Source organism: Thunnus thynnus, chromosome 17 (genome assembly GCF_963924715.1).
Source record: "Thunnus thynnus chromosome 17, fThuThy2.1, whole genome shotgun sequence".
NCBI lineage: Eukaryota > Metazoa > Chordata > Actinopteri > Scombriformes > Scombridae > Thunnus > Thunnus thynnus.
Window position 1 is genome coordinate 28,953,336 of NC_089533.1, and position 25,268 is coordinate 28,978,603.

Below are 25,268 nucleotides of genomic sequence, written 5' to 3' on the forward strand. Positions count from 1 at the left end.
CAAGCTAGACACTTTTCAGAGCCATCTGTCAAGCCTCAAATGTAAATATTTTCAGTGGAATATCCCTTTGAGGCATTTCAACATCAGCGTCACCAGTAGACAGTGACTGGGTAGCCACTGATCCACTGTACCTCCCTACAAAGGAGACTCGCTGAACCTTAACCCTTGAAGTAAGAAGACAAGTGGAATCTGATCTGGACCATGACAGGAAAACAAGATTCAGATTCAGGAAACAACATGTGGTGGATGACCCAGTGTTTCCTTGGCTTTGAACAAACCATTGAACACTTTGTTTCCATTGTGTGTGTGTGTGTGTGTGAACACAATTTGCTTTGTAACATTTGTTCATTTGCTTTTGTGCGTATGTGCTCATGTTTCCATGTGCACAATGTGTACTTTGTGAGGGTTCTTCTTGTGTGTGATGGAGGACGAGACTTTTATTGTTGGACAAATGGAAAGACTAAAGACAGAAAGACCCTGACCACTCTCTGTCTCTCTCTCTCATTCATAAACACAAACTATGTGAGAGGTAAGATGTGTGCATATTTGTATAATGAGTTAAAGTTAATTATTTCCCTGATCTATTCTCACACAGGTGCAGCAGAGGGGCCACAGAGGGCCAGAGTTGGATAGAATGACAGGTGAATGGACACCGTTTATTCATTAACCTTAATTCTGTTGAATATCCAACAAATCCTCCAAATTAAACGAGCAGATATGTGGTTTGAACATGTGACTTCAGAATGACACAGAGGAGTGTTTTCTAATCTGGCACACCTATCGGCAGTAATCAGCAGGTCAACATCATCTGTTTGTGCTCCAAAACCATAACAAATTATGTTAAAAAATAATGATGTTTTATGGTGTGACAACGCTGTGGTTAAGGTCTGGGTTTTTAGGTTAGGGTTTAGGCACAGAAACCAGTTTGTTAAGATTAGAGAAACATGTGGTGTGGGTTACCTCATTGTCATGGCAACAATAATAACCATGGGGTTAAGGTAAGGAAATGATCATAGTTATGTTTTTTAAAAAACTGTCCTGACTCATGGTTGGAAATGTGACACTTGCGTTTGGAAACAGGAAACAAACAGTGGTCTCCTGTGACAAAGTCCACCAAAGTCCACTAAAATCCACTGTTGGGTTATTCCATCCACCCAACACACCACCTCCAAAGGAGGAAATTTATCAACTTAATTAGACAATATCTAAACTGCGCCACTGCTCTCGGTCATAATTACTAGACTACTAGATGGCATCGGTCACTTAAACGTAACTATATGTAATTTTTGGGCACCTGACATTACGACATATTGTGTTATTTTTCTTGGGAGGACAGACTCTCAGTATCCGTTGATTAAATATAGACATCACAAGGTAGAATTGGAAATGGTGACAGATAAACCTGACTCATTGCATACTCTTTGACCTATCAGTAAACTAAGCTAATAAATAAAAATGGAGGAGCATCTGAGAAGCAGCGTGTGAAAGTATTTTCGGGGCTACACCGTAGATTACCAACAGGGGCTATTTGCCAGCTGTGTAATAAACAACTGCCTTATTCTACAACAACAGCAGCTAACTTACCACATGAGTGAGGCAGCGGATCAAACAAGTGGAGCAACATCAACTCTACAACTTTGTCTACTGCCTACTTAAGGAACAGTGCAATTTCAATACACATAGTGCAGTTGTATGATTACCTTGCCAGGCAGCTGAATTTGCGAGATCAAAAGATCATGAGATGAAGAGACCACGTGAGAATGGTTATGCGCTTGTGTCTGAACCACAGGTGGTTCGGACCAATCAGTGTCCCATGAGGATTCTCGCGTCATCTCATGATCTCACGAATTCACCTGCCTTGGCAAGGTATGATGTTGATAGATGGTGATAGTATTTTTTGAAAGTGCCTGCCCTTTTCCAAACAGTTGCCAAGGACAACTTCTCAGATGGCTCTGGTGCGTCAAGTTAGTAGCATGACACCACATGGGAAAATAAAAGACTATACTGAATGGTAAGACGCTCTGACCGCTGATGGATGAACATCGCTGGCCATATATGCTGATGACAATCAAAGCATAGTGAAGTACAGAATCTGATAGTTGGTAAGTATATTTCAAGCAAAAGACTTAACAGGAAGAAAAAGTGCACATTCTCTCTTGGCAGTAAAACTGCTAAAAGCAGTGTGGCTCTGAGGGTCAAGGAGTTGGTGTGGCTGTAGACAAGAGCACACACACTGCATACAAACAGACACACCCAGGACTCTGCTGATACAGAGTATGTACACATGCAGCTTCACCTCCCTGCTGACCTACAACACACACACACAACAAAATGCAAATGTCTTATCTTGGGTATTTCTTCATAGTCAGGAAGTTCACGACCTGTTGATAGGCTGAGAGGTAATCTCTCTCTGTTTCTCCATCCATCTTTCTATCTCTCTATTATTTTCTCTTTCTTTTCCTTCCTCATCCTTTGTTTTATCATTCAATGGAAGCATAACCTACAATGCAAACTGGGAGCGTGTGTCTGAGTTTGCTGAATGAAATTGTCATCATGTCCAATTCACCATAGTTTGCTGTTTGCTCAATCGACTCCATTGTCTAAGATGGAAACCAAAGAGCCAGAGATGAACACAAACATACACCCACATGTACACACACCATTCACACAAACATTTCTGTTTGGGATCTCTGCGCCCATGGTGGCATACTACAGTGTCAGTCTGTATCTCAGTGCAGACAGTGAGAATCAAGTACTAATTGTGGTGTATAAAAGAAAAGTAAGTAAAAATGCTTACTAATGAAATGAACTTACTGCTATAATAGCAGTGCTGTTTTGGGCTGAACAGGATGCTGCACTTGAAGCACGGAGCTGCTCCCTGTTCACCTGCCTCTTAATAGAGCAGCCATCATAGTGTGCTAAATTCATTTGTCATTTTTCAGTGGCGATACAGCATATTTCACCACAATGTTCTGTGGTACACAACACTAATACTTTAAGCACTGCAGCTGGTTCACTGCTTTTTTCACTAGTAAACAGGACTGAGGGAGATTATATTTACTACTATAAATTACCTTGAGGAGTGTAACATTTTGTCTCAGAGCAATCTCTCAGTTTTACTTCTCAACCATTCAGCTACTGGGGTGTCCCAATGCTGAGCATGTTCTATACATGTTGCAAAGAAAATGTTCTTTGCTTCTGACCCTAGAATATTGGTTGAACATAAAACACTTTTTCACACAAGAGGAGGGTTACATTCAAAGAAATATTTTCAACTGCACCTCATGGTCTTCATCAGTAGGTGAAGTCTGTTTCAGTTGAAATGGCTCAGGCGGTGACTAAAAATGGTCTCTGGTGTCAGGCATGAATGTCCTCCTTGATTTTCTCTTGTCATCCACTGACTCCTGCTCGATGACCTTTGACCTCTTCTCAGTGGATGCTGTGAGTGGTTTTGCTCTGGTGTTCACAGAGAGCTGATGTGTTCATTCAGTGTCTTGCTCAGGGTCCTTACTGTCTCACTGATATAGTGTTCCCCACAGCTGTCACATGTGATGTAAAGATAATGTCATACACCACTCCAGTCTTCCTCTCCACTTTTTCTTTTTTACTCAATTTCATTTGCATCTTATCAAAATGCTCTAACAAGTCTAGTGTCCAGCCTTCTGTGAGTTCATTTAAATAAACTGTGGTAAAATATGTTTGATATTTTGTGTAACTTCAGATGCTTTGCTGAGCCAATCAGATGCACAGATTTGGAAAAATGTGACCTAAATCAAGTTTCAAAGAGTGCTCCTGCCAGTTAGTATTGCATTAGTATCCCATAGAGAACTCTCGAAAGATTTTAAGAACCTGATTGAAGCAGCAGAGGCCGAGATATCCTGACTCTGATATGGGTTGAACTCCAAAAATACTGGCTACTACACTTCCCATAACATAACTCAATATTGTCCCATCATCGGACCCTATCTGCCTCATAAACACTTATGTCTCTCCAACTCACTATAAATGTGTAAACTACAAGCCCAAGCTGAAATAAACCTGAGATATCACTATGATATCATCGGGGCTTATTTTCTCAGACAGCCAATTAGTACTAACCATGATGTGTAAACCCGCTTTGATGTGTAAAGTCTGTGGAGTGCCCAGTCCATGTTTCAAGTCTCTGCTGTGGACATCAGAGCGGAGCCAGTTTGTCCTGTAAATGTCTCCGTACAGTTTGAACTCAGAGAGAACCATTATTAAACCAAAGAGGTTTTCTCACAAACAAGTGTCTGTGCCCCAGCCCCCACTCGACACACACACACACTGACAAATATGAACACACTCAGCTCCACAGTCAGAGCGTCTATTAAAGATGAGTCAGTCTCTAAAGCGTTGCTCAGAGTGGTACTTGAAGCTTTACAGTTTCCTGTTGATGTCAAGTTAAGTACAGTACTGTGTGGCCCTGGGCCCACAAGAAAAACCTAACATTAATACATACACACACACACACACACACACACACACACACACACACACACACACACAGTCATTGCAGCCATTTTCTCCAGAGCCGACTTTCCTTGTACAATGCATAACACCTTCTTGTGGCTTTTGGAGGACTGGCGGTCCTTGATAGATAGAATTTTTGGTGCCCACAATAAAGCTGTTATTTGTAGAGATGCACCGATTGATCGGCCAAAGATCGAAAAAGGCCAGTTTTCAGCTGATTGGCCATGATCAGCTCCGATCAGTGTCATATATACGATTTTTTGCTGGTAAAATTTACACGCACAATTTACATAGATGCACAAATTACATTGCTGCACAATGGTTCACGTTGCGCACACAATGGCACAGATGTCACAGCCACACACACACTAAAAATAAATTATATGAACTGGAGCAGAGACTCGCTGTCAACTGGTAACATTACAGCACGTTGGCCACTGTGGCTCATAGGTTGAGCGAGTTCACCAGCCACTTCACAAATTCACTGACTCATTCACGTGACCGGTGCTAATTTCCATCTCTGAGACACACGCACACACACACAGCTCAGCAGCTGGACAACCTCCAAATATTTAATAATTAGGATCTTTCAGTCACAAGTCTATTTCTCTATTTCTCTGTGAAATAGGCAATAATTGTGAAAACAATCACAACTAGTAATAATGAAATAGTATTGAAAAAGCAACATCAAATGAACAGATTTATTCCAGGGCCATCTAAATATGTAAATATGCCCAAAACTTGCGTAGGCAGAGGTGGGTTTTAGTGAATGACCAAATGAACATTGAAACATGTTTTTCTTGCTGTAATCATTCCTCCTGTTCATACTGACCACTAGATTTAATGACCTGGTCACTGGACATCACTGACCCTTTATGATACACTAACAGTGTAAGTGATGTGGGACAAAATCCACAGTCCTCCTTCTGTGCAAAAATGTATTTAAAGCTGGAGTGAGGGACTTTTATATATAAACACCTGTTACATTCAAGCCCTTGCCAAATGAGTTCACACAATTAAGCCTCTGTATTTCACAGTATACCTGAGTTTTTAAATCTGGTGTCTGTGGCAATATTCCCAGTGCTGGCACACCAATAGTGGTGAATTTTGTCAACCAGCAATGATTGGTTTGCCAGAGATGAACAGCACCCATAGAGCATGTGTCTGAGACTTACGCCAGCCAAGCCGGCTAACTTCTGGTTTAGCCCTCTACTAACTTGAGGGATAAAATAATTTAATCATGTGGCTCTCCTTGACTTTCCTAATGTTATCAGACTGAATGAATCAAATTCTGTTAGTGAAATGAGTCATTTTGCGTTCGGTTGTGATGCTCAAAACAATTTATCAAGTGTTTTACAGCCGCAACAGTAGCGACTGGGGAAAATGTACTTATAAAACTGCTGTTACTTCCAGGTAACTACTATTTACTCTCACTGCCAGAAGCGGGACAGAGAAATTCTGTACTGCAGGTTTAAAGGTTTATCTGAAGCTTTGAATAAATCAAATCAAGTAGATATCTTTCAACGTTACAGTGTTTTTAGTGCTAAAGTTCCTCTATTTGTTACTGTACTTCCACCACAGCTCAACAGGGAAACACTGTCTGAGGAAACACAAAGAGGGAATTTGATGCTAAAAAGACTGTAAATGTGTCAGATATCCACTTGATATGACTAACTCAGACTGCTGAAGCCTCATATTAGCTTCACATCAACTTTTAAATGCATTTGTGAACTAAATGACTGTGTGGACACACTGTGGATTTTGGCCTCCATCACTTAGACTGAAAGTGAATTTGGGGGATCTATAGCCAGTATGAACAGGAGGAATGATTACAGTGAGGAAAACCTCTTTCAGTGTTAACATGGACACCTGACTGTTGTTTTAAGACACACTTGAAAAATTGTGAATGTGTCCTTTAAGTTAATGTCCATAATTTCCTGAAAAACTACTGTAATTTGGTGCTAATAACAGGAAAAATTGAATTTCCTCCAAAGAGAACCCAAGTAAATCTATATTCATGAATTTATTACTGGAACCTTTATTCCTTATATATGTGGAATTTTATGCTTGTTTGTAGACAAAAGTCACAAGTTTGCATGTTCAAGTGACCTGGACTGATTGAGCTCATAATCATTAAATCAACAGCTGTTAACATTACCTTATGGGGTATTATAATTTATATTCTACAAAAGTTCCCATTTGTCACTATCTGTGACCACTGACCCATAGCATAGCCAAGTGCAGCTTTACTGGGGGAAACATTTCCACTTGCAATCAGCAGCCTTCTGCAACCTGTACCACTGCTCTGAACATGAACAGACGGGGTGAAAAAGAATTACGCTACAATTTATGATGTTATAAAAGCAATTAGTTCCAGCAGGACAGGTTGTTGATGTTCCCTGCAGCCCATTAGGTGGGTGTCACTGATAGGATCCCACTGAAGAGGATTATAAATCATCAGGTTTTCCACTCCATACTAAATCACACACACTGTATGAAGAAGTGAAGATCGTTGCGACAGGGCCAAGTATTCTCGCCAATTTCTAACAGAACATTACTTCCCCTGAGGCTCAAGAGGAAATAATTTAACTCTCTTTCTTTTCCAGTCATTTCTTTCATCCTTTCACTTACTCTTCCATTCCTCTCTGTCTCTTGTACTCCGCTCTGTCTTTCTTCTTTCCGCCCTGCTTTCTCATCTACCTTCCTCTTTAACCCTCTGTCTGTCTTACATTAGAGGGATTAGAATTGAATGCTGGCCCCCTGGGGCCAAAGACCACATTATGAGGACCTGCCGATGCACATCATGGGAATGCCCTTGTGTGAATCTCAGTGGAAAAGGGATAATCGTTAGGGATAATGGTAGCTATGTAGGTTAGGGTGGGGTGGGCATGAAAAAGGTCAAACAGGGGATGCAGAGTAGAACCATCAGTGATGTGACATATCTGAAACATGCACAGATGCACATACATGATGTTAAGCAGATTATTAGCACTCTCAGTGTCTTCAAGGAGCACTCACCTTCTGTCTGATATGATGCTTTTTTCCCCACATTTTCCACCCTGAGTTTGGTCTGGACCTGTATCTATCAAAGCACTGAGAATTACACTCAGGAATACAATAAATAACCAAATTATGAGTAGAAAAGTTTCTCAGTAAAATTGAAGAATAAGACATTTATCAAACAATTCAATTCTTCTTATAGCAAGGGAGCGACCTTTAAAGCTGTAAGGGCCACTGTTGCAAAATTATATACATAACTTTTAGCTACCCTAAAAAAATATGTAAATGTTTTTTTTTTTTTTTTTTTTAAAAAGACCACATTTACATAGTCAATGGGCCCTACTGTTTATCCTCACAACGCTATCGGATAGTAAATACATTTATAGGTCCGGCCATCTGGCCATGAAGTCACACAACCTGCAAACTTACCTTCATCTCCTTGTTTTATTGGACTGGATTTGTCAAGGTTCAAGTAAGTAAAATGCCTTAAATATTTTTTTGTGATTATTACAAAGTTTAGAACATGAAGATACTTAGTTATTGTGGAATACATTCATTAAATTTGATTTTGAGTTTGTTACGTCTATGTTGCAATTCTACAATGCTGGGTTAAGGTGGTAGTCAAAATAGCAAGTGCACCTTACACATTACACGAGGACATTGCACTTCTCACATGTTCACATATCATCACCTTCCTAAAATAATGGCCTAAGTAATTTTTTGGCAAAAATTATTATTTTTTGCCTAAATCATCTCATGATGCTGGCCACCTCTGGTAAAATCGCCTACATCCTCAGTTGAACAGATCATGCCATTCTACCGCTGTAGTATAACGGCCTATGTGTTTATAGTTTAGATGAGAATTGAATAAATGGATAAATTATTTCTGGTTGCAGTATTTTAAACTCTATCTGTGGCAGTATTTCAAACTGTATCTGTATCTTATTAGTTAAAAAATACATTGAACTGATCCTGGGCTTTTTTCTGGGCTTTGTTTGTTTGCCCAAATAGTTGCCTGTTCCATTAGGCAGAAACAGCTTCTGAATGTTTTGTTTTGGGGGATGGTTGTTGCATTGGTCAGGTACAGGTGAGAATGGTCCTGAACGAGGGGATGTATGTGTTCTGGGGGGATGCAAGTGTTCCTTTAAGTATGATAAGTAGAGAGCATAATAGGCTAGTCAGACATTTTAGTGTGAATTTAGTAGAATGTGTAAACAGGATTAGAATTAATTTGCATCGATATTATTTAGCCTGGAAAATACTTATACTAATACTCTATCCTGAACACTAATTCCACCAGCATATCTATTCCTTCAGGTTATCTAATACAATATAATACTCATATGTATTATTTATACACATTTATTATTATCTTTTTACTTTTTCCTTTCAGAATGCAACCAGCAAAGAGAGGTCTTCTATACAGTGTGCAGGATGTGATTTTTGCCATCCAAAATGGAGAGAGTGATTTTGAATTGGAATCAGACAACACTGATGTGAGTGATGAAGAGGCAGATGAAGATGGATGAAAAACACCAACAACCCACTGACTTCCCAGCCAGTGATGATGTGGACATCGAGCCTCAACAAACACACCATCTCCTGTGACAAGGTATGGCTGGCTGAAAAATGAACATGGCTGAACACTGGGATGAAGACGAAATTCAGTTTTGTAAATATAATTTTATCCTGTTTTTTTTTTTTTAATTGATAAATGATTATTCATAAAAAATATGACTGTTGTGTGATTATCACTCATAATATATACTGTTATGGGGCTAAAAAAGCAATCAATCCTGCAAATGAACCCTTAGTTGGTCTGTATATTTGTTTAGAGAATGTGACAAATACAGACATTTTGCTCCCAACTAGGGCCAATGTTGCAATATTACAACATTTCCCTAAAAACCTACTAAAATATAAAGAATTTGAAAACCCTCTAATTTTTTTGCTATATTTGGGCTTTACATGGTTAATACTTACAAATGTTTTGATTGTTTTGTCTGATTTTGAAGGTAAATTAAATTAAAATGATTTAAAAATACATAATTTATTCTTATTTATTGAATTCTTACATATCTCTAACAGCAATTAGCACAAATGAAATGAACAAATGGGTTGGAACGTATATCATTCAAATAATAACAATAATCATATAAATAAGTACAGACAAAAAATTTATATGACTATTACATTGTGCAATGATCCAATAAATGTTTAAAAATTCAGCTCATCATTACTTTCATATGTGGACCCCAGGAAAACTAGCAACCACTGTACGAAATGTATGAAATGTTATTGTGTAATGTGTTAAGGTAAGGTGTTGTTCAAAGTGACCATATTGACCAACCTACAGAGAATTATCAGCGACTCTGCAGCTCCTCTTGGCTTTACAGAGCTTTATAGCAAGTTTCAGCTCATTGTTTAGCTGTCCAGCTGCAACTTTACTGTTTTTACTCACTCTCAGCGCTCTCATAGCGTCATTTTCGGCTGCAGCAGGCAGCTGTTTTCTGAGAAAAAGCTCTTAAAAACCCACTGTACACTATCTGCTCAGCAGCAAACGGTAAACAGACACAGTTACAGACACAATTAAAATATAACACTGAAGTCAAATTTTTGAAAGAATATTTTATGACCCATGCTTGGCCCCAGACTACACTTAGAGAAGCACACAGGACTGTTTCCATGCCTCCTGCTTTCAGCTGGACAAGCCAAAGGGCAGCCATGTTAAAGACAGCTGAACAGATTGGAAACAAATCTGAGCCAAGCCCAGCTGCAGGCGCCTGATGCAGACGCATATGCAGTGACCAGTCTGTACAAGCCTCCAAACAGAAATCCGCTCTTCTTTCACACATGGCTGCAGTGAGTGAGAGAGACACATCCATGATGAGGTCTGTGTTTTCTGACCCTGAAGTCTAAAACATTCTCTACAAAAGTTTAAAACTACCACTGGGACATGTACTAACCAGCCTCTAACCTGCTGTTTGGCAAGCAAACAACAACACAGCAAATATGTGAGAAACAAAAGATCCCTCAACAGTTTACCAAACAGAAAGGAAAAGGAAGGTGAGGGAGGAGGATTTCCTCACTGCTGACTGTCCTCCACTGCTGTGTCACTCCCCCCCTCCCCCCAATCCTCTAGACATTTCATTCTAATATCTATTTTCATTACTTTGAAGAGAGAGATGGGAATATTGACTTTTGAAGAAAAGTACAACCCAACAATGTAACACATTCTTACTGCTGGACAGTGTGTTTACCTCAGGAACATGCACAGCTGGTTAGCATGCAAAAACAACTAAATAGGGAGGATATGATGTCATGAACAGCTGTACAATCTCATATGATGGCAATTTACACTTCTATTTAGCTTGTGATATTTATATTGTGTTGCCAGTGAGGCGCTTAATGATTTCTGTGTAGCTTGTGGTCTTATTGTACTGGATTACATCATACATTTTTCCTATAGTGCAAGTGTCTTGGTGTTTATACGCAAGAATGCCAAGGACTTGACTATTCAACGCTTAGATCACCTGAGGTAATGGAAATGCATTTCTTCAAACATATCCATTGTGACAATATTAGAGCTGTAACTGAATATGGACAGATTGTTTGGATATGAACATCTGCATTTGTGCAGATCTACTCTTTTTTCCCCAGTTCACCAGTCACCCAACTGACACCATTAGCCTCAAACTTATATCTCATCTTCTCAGAGTCATAAAACAGTCAAATCTGAACTCACTCTTTCCAGTGATAACGGTATCCATGTGCATCACAAATAAATGCCTACGACCTCCTTAGAGATCATGTCAGTAGCTTCCCTTTTGTAAACACACAGACACTTCAGACCGGCTATATTTTCATCTGGGCCTCATCCCATTAAACCTCTAGTTTCTACAGAGAAAATAATGCAATATCAGCTGTACTTTTTTAAGCTATTAATTTCTACCATTAACAATTACACAGCTTTTGTTTAGATTCACTTTAGACTGACTTTAATGCTTTATAATTTGACAAATGTACATACATGGTTCAAATGCTGTGGTATTTTCTATATTTTGCAAGGAGCTAAATTCATACATTTATAAATAGTATGAATGGCAGAAGAAAACAATTGAACAAAGAAAATTAGGCAGTTTAGATGATTCAGGCCATGCCTACCTCTGGTATGAATGACAATACAGATACAAATACAGATATTTCTGTGATTTAAAACAGATGCAGGTACACATACAGATGGTAGCTTGGCGTCACATCCCTCGTCAATATCCAACATCTCACTATCTCCTCAAATACAATCTGCAGTTGGGCTTGCCCTCTGGCGATCACATTACCTGTCCTTGAACTTTTAGCACAAAGCATTGTTTGTCAGTGAACACTTTGCCACATGACTCAATTTTCCTTTGGTAAAAACTAAACCCAAACAAATATCACAGCCCAAGTTATTCTATAATGACAGAGGTACATGTTTATGTAGACACACACACACACACACACTGACCCTTATGACTCATCACCACAGGACTGTTGTGAAGTTCTACTCTTTTAAAGCCTCTAATCCACCATTTGCTGATTTGTGGTGCTTTGATTTACTGTGCACTCATTAACTCTGGAGTCTAATCTTTACTTCTCACTGCTTGTCATGTCACATCCACCCTGCTGCCTGCCTGCCTCACACCTTTGAACCACAAGTCATTGAGTCATTCATTCTGACTTTTTCTTTCTTTCTATCCCTGTATTTAAAATGGAAGTTGCCTTTAAAGATTATTCAGAGACCTAATGTGTGTGTGAATTCTTGTGAGAACCGTTTTACAAAGTGAGGTCATTCTGACTGACCCTCACCTTGTTTGAGGTTATAGTTAATCACTGGAAGTCTTTCAACTTTGCCTGTCACCCTAACCATTTACCAGTCATCAGTGTCTTCATCACTTGTGCATCCTGATGTGTGTGTGTGTGTGTGTGTGTACTCATATGACAAGTCAACCTAAACACCCAGGGCGAGCTAATCTTATCTGGTGCAGGAAACACATTTCAGGGCCCTGCACCAAACAACTGGACAGGAAACGGGAATCTAATCTGAGCTGGTGGGAAGGACAAGCGAAACAGCAACAAACAGCAGAGAGGAGGTTCTCTTATGAAAAGACCTGATTGGTTGTTTCTTTAATTATTTGTATGTGTTGGAACACACATTTCTACTCTCCTGACCTTAAAGATGAAACACAAAACTGTACATCACAAACACTTAACTTTCCTTCTGCTTCCTGTCATAGATCCACACTGTAGATTTAGAAAAATATATATATCTATAATTAGTAAGTCAAAGAAGCCTATAGAACGAGTGCAGGAAAAAAACAACAACAACAACTGTTTGGTGACCTTTGACCTCTTCTCAGTGGATGCTGTGAGTGGTTTTGCTCTGGTGTTTACAGACAGCTGATGTGTTCATTCAGTCTCTGGTTCAGGGTCCTTACTGTTTCACTGAGGTAGTCTCTAGCCAATTGCTTTAAGTTACAAGCCATTTAACACCTTGAGATCTCTGCTCGAACACCCTAAAGACAGAACCTCGCTGAAAAGAAGACATCCTTAAACACATCAGTCAAACACCAAGGAGCCTAGATGGTTCAAGAAAGGTCGTTCACATCAGACATCAAACACGTCCAGTAAGTTCCAGGGTTTCAGTAATACACATGACAACTTATCACATGACGTAAACCTGCTAATGAAGACTGTGAGAGGAGGTTGAAACCTAGCTAGTAAGTGGACCATGAGTTAAGATGGTCAAACAACTATTTCGGTTCAAGAACAAACTCAAGAACAAACTTTTACTCTCACAATATACATTGCCATGGAGTCAGTCAGTTAGCGGTGGGCTACACCTGAGCCACTTTTTTCACCTAATGTTTTGCATCAAGTCATGCTCCTGTTGCCATGAATGTACAATCACTGCATTACTGTTGATACTACGATGATGATGATAATCATCATCATCAGGACTGTGATGCAGAATCTGAAGTTATAAGGATTGACTACTGTGCAAAGGTTTTAGGCACTGTAGATGTTTAGGTTCTTTCCATAATGCAATACCATCATGGAGGCATCTGATCAGTCCCACATATTTTCTGCAGCATGACAACAAGCCCAAACATCCAGCCAGAGCCATAAAGAAATATCTTCAGCCAGAAGAAGTGATTTCTGACACAAATTGTATCATTTTATTTAGAGGGTTAAAGGTGTGTTTCAATTTCACCTTTCTGTTGTATGCATAGGCACCTTTACCTTCAATAAATAAGAATCTGTCCATTAAAGATCTGGTATTATGGCCCTTTTGAACTCATTTTTATAAATACTGAGTCTATTTTAAACATATCTGTGACATTTTATTCAACCAAAGTTGTTCAGATTTCTCTAAATCCATCTTTCCTTGCAGCCAAGATTCCCCTCAGTCCTCTAGCAGGCTGTTTCAGAAGCTAATCACATAAAATCAGCATTATTTATGACCACCTGCTCCAACTGGCTGGAGGTGCAGCCCCCACCTTCAACCCCAGCCAATCAGTATACCACATACATGAATAATGCAAAGTCCCTTAGGCTCCAAAGTTTGAAGATGAAAAAGTAGAAAATTCAGCAACGCACTGAGTCTCATTAAACAGACAGTCAGCTGTAAAATGTGGCGAACACACACACACAACCGCTTGCCGATAGCGTTGGGAAAATTGTCTCCAAAAATGAATTTCAGCCATTCCTGACATAATTTCCATCCTCCAGAAGGCTGTAAAGGCTTTTTAGCTGCTGAACATCCAGCAACACTTCCAGTGTGCTGCTTTGCACATCATCTGGCTGCGATGCAAACTGCGACTACAGAAGCACACCGCCACCCAGTGTAGCGCTGGGTGGCGGTGTCCTTATGCTAAAGCTGCCTACATATTTTATTTGATTTTCTGGTGTGATGTTGTAATGAGTGCTGCTTCAACACCCCTCGCTCTTGAGGCGCAAATTTCAAAATTTTAAATAACTTAAAAAGACAGTTGAGACAGACTTGAGTAATTTTACAGCACAGGAGTGCCCGCCATCACCCTAATCCATCCCAAAGCTCATTTTTCTTGTTTTCCACAATTCCAGCCCTTTAACTCTCTGCCCTAACCCCTTACCCTTCAAGCAACATCCCGTCTTACCGATCTACAAAAGTCCCCTCTTTGTGACAGAGAGGATAAAAAGTGAGAAGAGTGGAATGGGATGGTGGCTTAGACATCTGCTGGGGAGGAATTTATTCCCTAAATCACTGTCATTAAAGCTTGAATCAGAAATAGAGAAGGGATGGGAGGGGGAGTCCAGACAAGCCTGGGCAGGATAGCTAAAGAGAGAGAGAGAAAGAGGAGGTTGGAAAACTAAGAATGAGTGAAAGAGCAGAGAGGAAGGAGAGAAGGAAGTTATTTCTTGATAATATTGGTGCTGGTTGTGGTGTTTGGACACTACACATTTATCATGACAGTCATGCCTATTGAATAACTGTTTAGTTGACATACGGGATGCAGCATGACGTGAGAGGGGAAGATATAGAGGAATGCAGAACCAATGAAGCAAAGAGATGTGAAAAAATGAAAGGAGAGATAAGAATGCTTTCCCAGGGAGGAGATGTGGAGAGAGATACGAACAGGGAATAGTCTATGGGGTGAGGGCAATAGAGAGAACAATACTGATCTTTATTCACTACATGATGACATACAGTGTTGACTGCATTAAATTATTGGTTGGATTCCTACAGTTTCACTACTGGCTGATAAAATAAAAAAAACGTATTTTCTACTTTAAAACACTTCACTTTAAAACTCTGTGTTCCTTTTTTAACATCTGACTTCTCTTTTCCTCTGTGTGTTTCTCTAAGAGCAGAGGAAGGGAGTAGAGGAAAAGGCCCCGGGGCCTCTTTTCATGCTTTTTATGGGAAACAAACCATCTGAGTAAAGCACTGGGTAGAGCAAAACAATCATTTCACTGTGAACACCCATTACCACACATTAGCCTTTTATTTACAATGTGAACAGAGATGACAGCAGCGACGTTCACGTGGGCACTGATGAAAGTGTTGCCAAAGCTCAGACTGTAGCTGCACACTTCGAGAATGTTAATTAAAAATCACAACACAGGTTTTCAACAGAGAGGAGTGTCCCATCCTTCTAGTGAAACTAATGGTGTCATGTCCATTTCACAACTCTATATCTCCCAGTTAAAACTTTAATTCATTACATATGAATAAGCTGATCACCTTCATAGTTCTGATTTAGGACCTTCAGTATCTGGAGAAAGCACCTTAACCCTAAATCAACATTACACATGGGCTACTAAAACCTAAAACTATGGTAATAGTTAAATGATCTGAGTTTTATTTAAATACTGTACAGTATAACTCTAGTTGCAAATGTTGAAAGATGAACATAATTAGATTCCATAATAAATTTTAGGGATTCAGATTGGCTAAAATGCTCCTGAATCCCAATACCACTGCATATCACATAATGCAGCTTTAAATCCTTAAGATTAATCAGTTACTTCTTATTGCTACTTGAAGTGTGCTAATATAAGTCTGCATTTGATGTGTTTGTGTATTACTATGTGTGTGTGTGTGTGTGTGTGTGTGTGTGTGATGAAGCTCAATACAACAGGAAACTATTACGAGGGGTGTGGCTTCTCAGCTCATCTGCTAACCTTGACTTGTCTTCATACACCAACATGAAAACAGAAGGAAATTCCCTGTCATCGTATGTTGAACAGACCTTTGCACTCACACAAGCTCATAAAATGGACCCTGGAATTGTATTACAAATGTATCAGTATTTCATGATATGCGTTTTCCATGTTTTGCTTCCCCAACCTTTTCAATGGTCTTTCAGAGTTTCCAGGCACCAACAGCTCTTCCAAAAGCTGCATGTGCAGACAGATGGATGTTTGCAATAGAGCATTTAATATCAGTTACACAGTAGCATAATATATTTAATATGAGTTATTTTGAGTTAATATCTTTTGAGTGGGTAAGGTTTTCAGTGATTCGTGGTGGGTTGTATTATGACATAGGAAGCTGCTCCAAGGTTTATGGCACACAATGGGAGCAGAATGTTTTGTTCTCATAAAAAATTGGAGTAAAATTATAACTTACAGGGTAAAAATTGCTTTCAATATTTTTGAACCACTTAGTTTTTATTCCCTGTGGACCTGTACCTGGTGACTGTCGGTGAAGATGTTGTGACATAAACAGATTTCTATCTTCAATGAACTCAATCTGCCATAAGCCAAATTCAAGAATAAAAACAGCATGAAAGCAGTTTTTATAACAGTACAATAACTATGCCTATCAACAATGAATTGCTGACATGGTAGATACTTTTGTACTATAAAATTTAAAAAGCAATATTCTGCATAAATACCATTACAAACACACAAGTACCTTCATACAGTTGTAACATCTGACATCTTATCTGCATATAAATCTGCATATACATGAACATGAAACTGATCATCAGATTTCTCCCCTAACCCAACACTATTTCAGAAGCATTATGTTCATCATTTAAATGTGGGGGTAATGGCCAGTCTCACCAGGAAGGCATTCAAACAAGTCATGACACAAAAAGTACCAGAATGAAAACATGAATGAAAAAAGCGCTTGAGAGAGAAGTTAAAACCCTGCTTACATTCTCAGCTCCACACACCTGCTGAAGATGAGAAATTGTTACAGAAATTGATAGCCGTAGGCTCCTCAAATTCTGACGGCAGTAAGGTGTGGTGGGAGGGGGTTTCGGAAGCTGTGTGACCATCAAACCAGCAGTTTTGATGGAGTATACTGGTGCCTTTACTCTGAAAAAAATGTGCTACGTGTTGTTTTTGTGTGACAATGATTGTAAAAAAGGACAAATGTTGCAAGGCAAAAACTAAAGTTTACAACAGAGATAGTGAAGGTAATCACATTCACACACATGCAGATTCTCCTGATCTTATTCCACTGTCACAAGTTATTTACCACAGACTGAAATCCCTCCTGCCCTTTGGATTGTCTGGCACAGAGAAATGCACATGCAATCATTTATGGCGATAAAACAGGGGAAAAGAGAACAAATGTGGCTTTTTAAGCACTTTCCAAAAACCATCTTGTCCTACCTTCCTGTTTCTTCTTCCCCTGTCTCCATGTGGGCACAGGCATGGTCTCAGCAGGACCCTCAAATGCAGATGACAACCCTCCATTGCTTTGGACTTTAGGGGGCTGGGTAACAGCTGCTGGGGTGGCATCAGTGGTGACAGGCCGGGAGAAAGAGGCGATCCTCTGTAGGATGGAGCCTACACTATCGCTGACATTGCCTGCACCATCCTCCAAAGACCTAATGGCTCTGGGGCTGGAGGGGCTGGAAGAGCTGTTATAGTTGGGAGGATTGGGGACCACTTGAACAACCTGGGGCTGTGAGACGATCTCCAACTGGGGGGTCTGGGCTGGAGAAATGGGCATCGGTGAACAGCTCACCACTGGGACAGGGAAAGAGCCATGTGAGGGAGTTGGAAAACGTGTGGAGAGAGGCAAAAAGGGATGATGGAGAGAAAGTGGTGGAGTGTCAGAGGAACTGTCCAAGCTGCTGAGAGAGGCTGATGGGCTGGCTGAGGTGGATGGTGGGTTGGTGTGGTGCTGAAGGCTTCCTGTGCGTCTTGGAGGAGGCTTGGGGGCATTACGGCTCATGGATCCTCCGTGAGTCTTCGAGGGGGAAGTAGCTGAGATGGTGCTCACCAAACTGTCCAGGTCCAAGGGAAACTTGTTGAGACGTGGAGTCTCTTTGGCCTTGGGCTGGGGAGCCTGGAGGACCTGGGGCCCTTGCTGCTGCTGGTTGTTGGAGCCCTCCTCTCCAAGGGCACTGGCATTATGGAGACGACCATTCCAGTTGGCATTAGCATTGGCATACCTCAACCCTGGAGACATCCTGCCTCCACCTCCACCTCTTTGCATACCCATCATTTCTCCTCCTCCATCACGGATTTGGAGGTCTAGGCTGGGCATGGAGCCATGATTAATCCCGTGAGGCTCTGGAGCCCCCAGCATCATTCCTGGCCCCTGGTCCAACTCAGAGTGGAAAACGCTCCCATGGGAGGAAAACTTCTTCAGGTTGTGGTTGCCTGTGATACCTCCTTCTTGGTGCTGTTGTGGGAGCTGGGGCTGGGTTCGATGGTACTCACCCTGAGGTGGAGGGCTGGGATATGATGCCAGCTTGTTTAGATGGAGGGGACCCCCACCCCCCCCAGAGTACTCCAAGCTTGACGTGGAGCTGTGAAGGCTGTCGTTGTCACTGCCTGGCCCAGAAAACATGGAGTAACTATTTGGGTTCAACCTGCTCTGGAAGGATGCAGCTCTGTTCACTGAGGAGCTGTTGTTGTGGATGGCCGGCTTGTTCATGGTTCCTCGATTGAAGGAGAGGCTGCTGACCACCGTGCGGGACTTAAGCACTGGGCTGGGATTGGAACTCCGGCTGATGCGGGAGGGGTATACTGCAGAGCCCAGGCTGTTGTTGTTGTTGTTGAAGGCTAATGAAGCGGACTGGCCACCTCCTCCTCGCCCCTCACTGGTTTTGTTGTGGTTGAGGAAGAAATGGGAAGAAGAGGGGCAAACCGGGGAGGAGACAGGAGAAGCTGATGAGAAGGATGGTATGTCGTCCACATCTTCAATGTCAAAGGATCTCTTCAGTGCTGCAGGTGGGGAGAAAGAATATATGAGTTCATAATGAAATCAATTCTAACTAAGACCTAACCAGTGCATCATGGCGCATGTCAAACACGCATCTGAGTAAGTGTGGACTTGTTGAAATAGAACATATTCTGTCAGATGGAAATGACGGACATCTAAAATAACTACTGTATATCCATGTGTCTGTCAATCTTATGCCACATCAATGACATGTCAGTGCTACTGTAATTCCCCCTTAAAAAGTCATTAAACACAAATTTAATGAATATAGTGTAATACTGCCCATGTTTTTTAATGCCTTACACCACCAACTCTGCAATCATATAACCACCTTGTGTTGTCCAGTGATCATCTATCCCATGATATGAACTACATTAACATGTCTCCTGCTGCACTGCAGCTACTCTTCTCTGCTCCCACTGAATACTCAGCAGCATATGACCCCTCACACAATCTGAGCTTCCTGTTTCAGCCTTTGTTGTTGTAAATCTGGGTTTAGAGAAGACAGTGGTCAAAGTTACCAAATGGACGCAAATGACATGGTGGGGCATGGTCTATAAACTGTGATGGATGTTTACAACAGACAGTTTAGGTAATAATTTTGACAGTGGCCTTCTTTTCAAATAAGTTCAACTAACCTGACAGTTTGTTTACAACCTGTCTGATCGTTTGACTGATTGTGTTTGAGGCCTAAAACGGGAATCTTTAACTTTTCATATGCGGTCACACTCTGCAGCAATAAGACATATCTTTATCTTTCAACCTGGACACAATTAAGTTTGTTTTCAAATTCAACTATTTTATCAACTTGAGTGTTTTAAGCATGTTAAAAAAACTATCTACTATGTACTATCAAAACAAACATGAAATACAGAACATAAAATCATACTGAGATAGTCTTGTTTTTTAGACACCTGTGCTGCCAGCCACTACACTTCACAACCATAGGATCCACAGTGTTTAACGGTTGCAATAGTTGTAAAACCCACACCAGAAATGACACACCTGTATATGAGGTATATTCAGTATATACACTCTAAATCATATATACAGTATGTGTCTCTGCTCACAAGATTATATTTAATCTCTCTCTCGGCCCTGAATGATATTGGCTACTTGCCTTTGTATGGGAAAGTGTCTCTTCCTCTGTTGAACACACACTCTACCACACACACACACACGCACACACACACAATTCCTTCATACTGCAAACACAAAGGATGGATTGAGGTCAGAGTTGGAGTTTTTGTGTGGTTTTGTGTTACAAAAACCAACCAGTGCAACGTGACACACCATGAGAAGGACTGGGTGAGTGGATCACAGGAGCTGCTTCACAGCCGCTACCTGTAACATTTTGTGACATTTGCACCTAAATATCTTTCTGATACAAATTCATCACAGTTGGCTAAGCTGGTTTATAGTGATATAATCGTCTTTCTTGCCCTGTTGGACATATTTTTAGTGTTCTGAGTTTTCTTTGGTGAATATCATAACAGAGAATCAAAGGCCAGAGCCATAAAAAATAAAACCTAAGTTGTAATACACCACAAATTTCCTTTAAAGCACCTTTAAAAAGTGAGAAGCACTACAAAATACACACGAGCCAGGGAATTCACACTGGTTAAGATGAGGCGAGAGTGTGTGTATGTATCCATACAGCTAAGCTTAGAGAGCAAGGGTGTAATTACAGGTCTCCTCACATGTCATTAAGACTCAAAGACAGTCTCTATATGTTGTATGACCAGACCAATGACCTCTCAGTGACACACACACACACAGCATTCACTGGGTGTTGAGTGCTATGACCAATGCTGGCCTTTGAGCTGCCTCTGGAGTGTCTTTGTTTACAGAGGTGCATTCACATCCTGTTTGGTAATATTACAAAATGGTAAATGAAAGCTGTTTAAAATGGACTGAAGACTGAAGTCATAAACAGAAATAGTATTTGGATGGGCTCATTTTCCATTAAAGTAAATGAAAATCACATATTATTAGACTGTTAAGTGGTATAACCCAGCAGATCACTGTAGTCCCAGTTTGAATGTCTACAAGCTGTTAGGTGTGAACGACTGGTCGCTGCATTCTTATGTTCTACTGTTTTATTTTGTTACTGTTTTAGTCAAAGAATCCAGCAATTAGCCAGTATAGGTAATAATCATATCCTCATAATGTTGAGTTGCCGTAATTTCTCCAATAGTGACTAAGGTCTATATTTAGAAAGAGAACCATTTATTTGAAACAGGCTTCTAATGTTGATTTTATTTCATTATATTTTAGTAAGAAGCCTCCCTGTTTCAATTTGTTGTAAGCTTTGCACTTTCTCTTTATTTACCTATTTTCTTGATGCAGCATAATGAAAATTTCCACTGCCCTTTTCCACTTGCTTCCATTCTACCTTTATTTTTTTTAACCACTGCTGTGCTGCCTACAATGCGACTCAATACCTCCTTCTGCCTTCCAGTGGTTCAAAGAGCAGAATCCTGTGTGATAGCAGAAGAGTGGTGAGTATGACATGACTCTGTTGTTGTACTGATGGACATGAGGTGTAATAATACAGGTAATTCATCCATTGTCAATACTTTTTCTTACTTGGCTTTTATTTGCTCCTGTCGGGCATTATTTCAATACTGGCTTTTATTTGAGAATTTGTCAGTTTATTGAACCTGTACATTACTGTACCTGTACATTACTACATTACTGTACCTGTAATTTCACAGCATTTGGCAGCTGATGTTACCCAGAGCATTTTACAACAATGTTTAGTAATCATGATTATGTGGCACTCAAGTGTGTGCAAGGACAAATTAAGGCACATATTTAGTGGCAAACAGTCAGACCTGTCATTGGTTTGTAATCATTGCAGCATTATTTCCATTTGAGCTGAAATGATAAGTGGGTCAACAGAAAATGATCTGTTTTTTTATAAAAAGCCTCATTGTTTAAGTAATTTATCGAGCAAAAATGCCAAACAATCAGTGGTTGCAATGTGAGAATTTGCTGTTGTTCTCTGTTGTATATCATTATAAATGGAATATCTCTGTGTTTTCAAGCAAAGAAGCAATATAAAGACATTACTTTGGCACTGGCAAATAGGGATGAAATATTAAAATATTTTTGACAGTTAATGGACCAAGCAATGTAATGACATGAATAAAATCAAGAACAAAAATAAACATTGGTTGCAGCCAGGCCTTACATCACACATCTACTGTAAAAATTCAGTTGCTACCTGAACAGGCTTATAGCTCATGGCCCCAGTAGGCTCCAGGCAGGCTGGGAAGGGGTATATATGTATGTGTGTGTGTCCTGGGGGGAGGGTTATGTGGACTCGGCTGGGTTCGCTGAGGCTACAAGTGTGAACCTGCCCTCCATACAAAGATAAGGAGCTCTGGTATCAGGTAATTGCTGGCACCCTGTTAAACACTGGAGAAATAATTACGGTGGCAGTGGTGTGTCCTGTCTCTGCTCTGCTCTATCTGTGTGTGTTTGTGTGTGTTGTCTACATTTGGCTCCACTCCCTCTGTTCTCACAGTTGTGCAGACCCTAATCCTCTCCTCTTACACAATGCCTCCTAAATCTGATAAAGAGAGATGCTCAAACTCTCTCTCTCTCTCACACACACACATGCACCAGTGCACACCCAAGCATTCTACATTCCCTCACAACCATGTCTGAGTTTCTGGGAAAGTGTATGTATGCACGTGTTCATGTGTGAGGCATCCCTTTATGAACACTGCAGGTCAAGTCACCAGGAAAGAGGTGTGTGTGTGTGTGTGTGTGTGATGATAGCTTGCTTCCTGTAAAAACAGTCTTGCATGTGCACAGTATCATGCTTTGTGCCTCATCTTCCTCCATTATGCTTCACTTGTGAAGTTTATTTTTTATCTAGTTAAGCAGGGTTTTAATAGAATTTCTGCGTTTATGATAGGAGAAAAATCTTTTAGTGTAAGCTTCATATCACAGAAACACTGACGATACAATGAATTTAAAACACACCCCCTTTGTGTCACTTACACATACACCACGTATTGTCACCAGTCAGCTTAATTTGTGTCTGAGAAGTTCTAAACTCAGGAAGGTGGAATTGTATTTTCAAAATGTGTCCAATACCAAACATTTCATGTTTGACAGCTGCAGTTTCATAAAGATATTCCCTCATTTGGTGTTTTGATGATGGTGGTGGAGAGCGCTGTCTAAAATGTCAGTCCAAAATCTCCCATAGGTGTTCAACTGGTTGAGATCTGGTGACTGCAAAGGCCATAGCATATGATTGGCATCATTTCCATACTCATCAAACCATTCAGTGACCCCTCGTGCTCTGTGAATTGGAGCATTGTCATCCTGGAAGAGACCACTCCCATCAGGATAGAAATGTTTCATCATAGGTGATGAGTCAGAACAACTTTGTATTGATTTGCAGTGACCCTTCCCTCTAAGGGGTCAAGTGGACCCAAACCATACCAGCGAAATGCCCCCCACAGCATAACTGAACTACCAGATCCCCTCACTATAGGGGTCAAACATTCAGACCTGAACCAGTTTTTCCTTTAATTTGTCACCCGTCTGTATGTACAGTATACATTGCTGGTCTCTGTTACGTATATGTTCGTTATGGCTTTAATCAAACATAACAGGACATTTACAGAATGAACCATAAGGCTTGGTGATATTTGGCACCTAGTGCATGACATGTAGCAATGTTACTGTTTGGAACAGCAGTGAGTTGTAAATTAAAGATATGAAGGAAGAAGAGTTTTGTGTTCTGTATCAGTGATTAAATTTAAATATATTTTTATCCATTGAAGCCTTCTGCCAAATTTAATGTCCTACTTAACTGAACTTTCAAATCCAAGGAGATGCAAACAAGCTTCTTTTGAGCAGAAAAAGCAGTTTTCACAAACAATGTGTGTATTGTTGGAAAAGAACAAGAATCTATGTGACTCTGTGTACAGAACAAAAACATAATTTAGTGTGAAGTTCCTCTTTACCACAGCGTGCTGTAGCCTTTATGTTAATCTGACAGCATTTATTTCACTCGTAGCGTGTTGAAAGTGTTCCAGAATATGTTACAGATCTGGCTTCATCAAATTGTCAGGACTTCAGGACTGTCAGGACTTACACATAAAGATGGTGTGGTCGTTTATTCAGACATGACACCAGCATATGAAATTGCCATTTCAGTTACGTCATGAGGTTCATGTCTGAAATGGGTCTTCTTTCTGTGACGTCTGTAAACACTGGCGAGTGAAGAGCTGCAGTTGTTGCACCTTTTGGCAACAAGCCAGAACCCCAGAAGGAAAACATGGAACAACTGGCCTCTAGTTCAGTTGGACAGGATCACATTCCCTTCAAGAGGAAATATGTTCTGTGTGTGTATGTGTGTGTGTGTTTTCATCTATACTTACAAAGACCAAATGTCCCTGCATCTCCATTAGAAAGATACAGTAAAGTTTCACAGCAAAGGCATGTTTTTTTTGGTCCACAGACTGTGGAGGTCTGAACAATATAATCATGTGTTTCATAGTATTTGGCAAGTCATTACAGTAAATACATGAAAATGTACTCAATCAGGTCATTCAAAATGATAAAACAGAAGATATGGGGTCATTATTTTACGCAGAAGTCCTCTAAGGTTTACACAATTGTTTGTCGCCATTTTTGTTTCATGTTCTTTTTCATTCAGTCAACATTCTTGATTAATGAAATCTCTTTTCTGTGACCCCTCTGCTTCTCATTCTTCATATGTTTTGTTTTGACAAAAATGACCAAATTTCAAGTACAAAAAACACTTTTTCACTAACCAAGATAATCCCAAGTACAATATGGATTTCGATAGTTTAATTGAGATAATGAAAGAGAGCTGAAATGTTAATGGATGGGTTGGACCACCTGATGAAGGGATTAGGGATGGAGGGATGAAGTGATGGGGGGAGGAAAGGGTGAGGGTCGAGGGATGAGGGGTGAGAGTCGAGGAACATAGGACAGAGGGTTGAGGGGATGAGGGTCGATGATGGATGTTATGGTATTTGTCGATTAGACGATGACTGCTGATGGTGGGAAGGTA

At 40.3% G+C, this 25,268-nt stretch overlaps 1 protein-coding gene across 1 annotated transcript in view; it reads right to left on the reverse strand.

Annotated features, from left to right (window-relative positions):
* The window catches only part of septin12 (septin 12), an 89,064-nt gene that overhangs the window by 50,986 nt on the left and 12,810 nt on the right, over positions 1-25,268 (reverse strand). Inside the window, exon 2 of the mRNA XM_067571412.1 lies at positions 17,641-19,206. Within this exon, the coding sequence (XP_067427513.1) occupies positions 17,641-19,206 (1,566 nt within the window). The remainder of the gene's footprint in view (positions 1-17,640; positions 19,207-25,268) is intronic.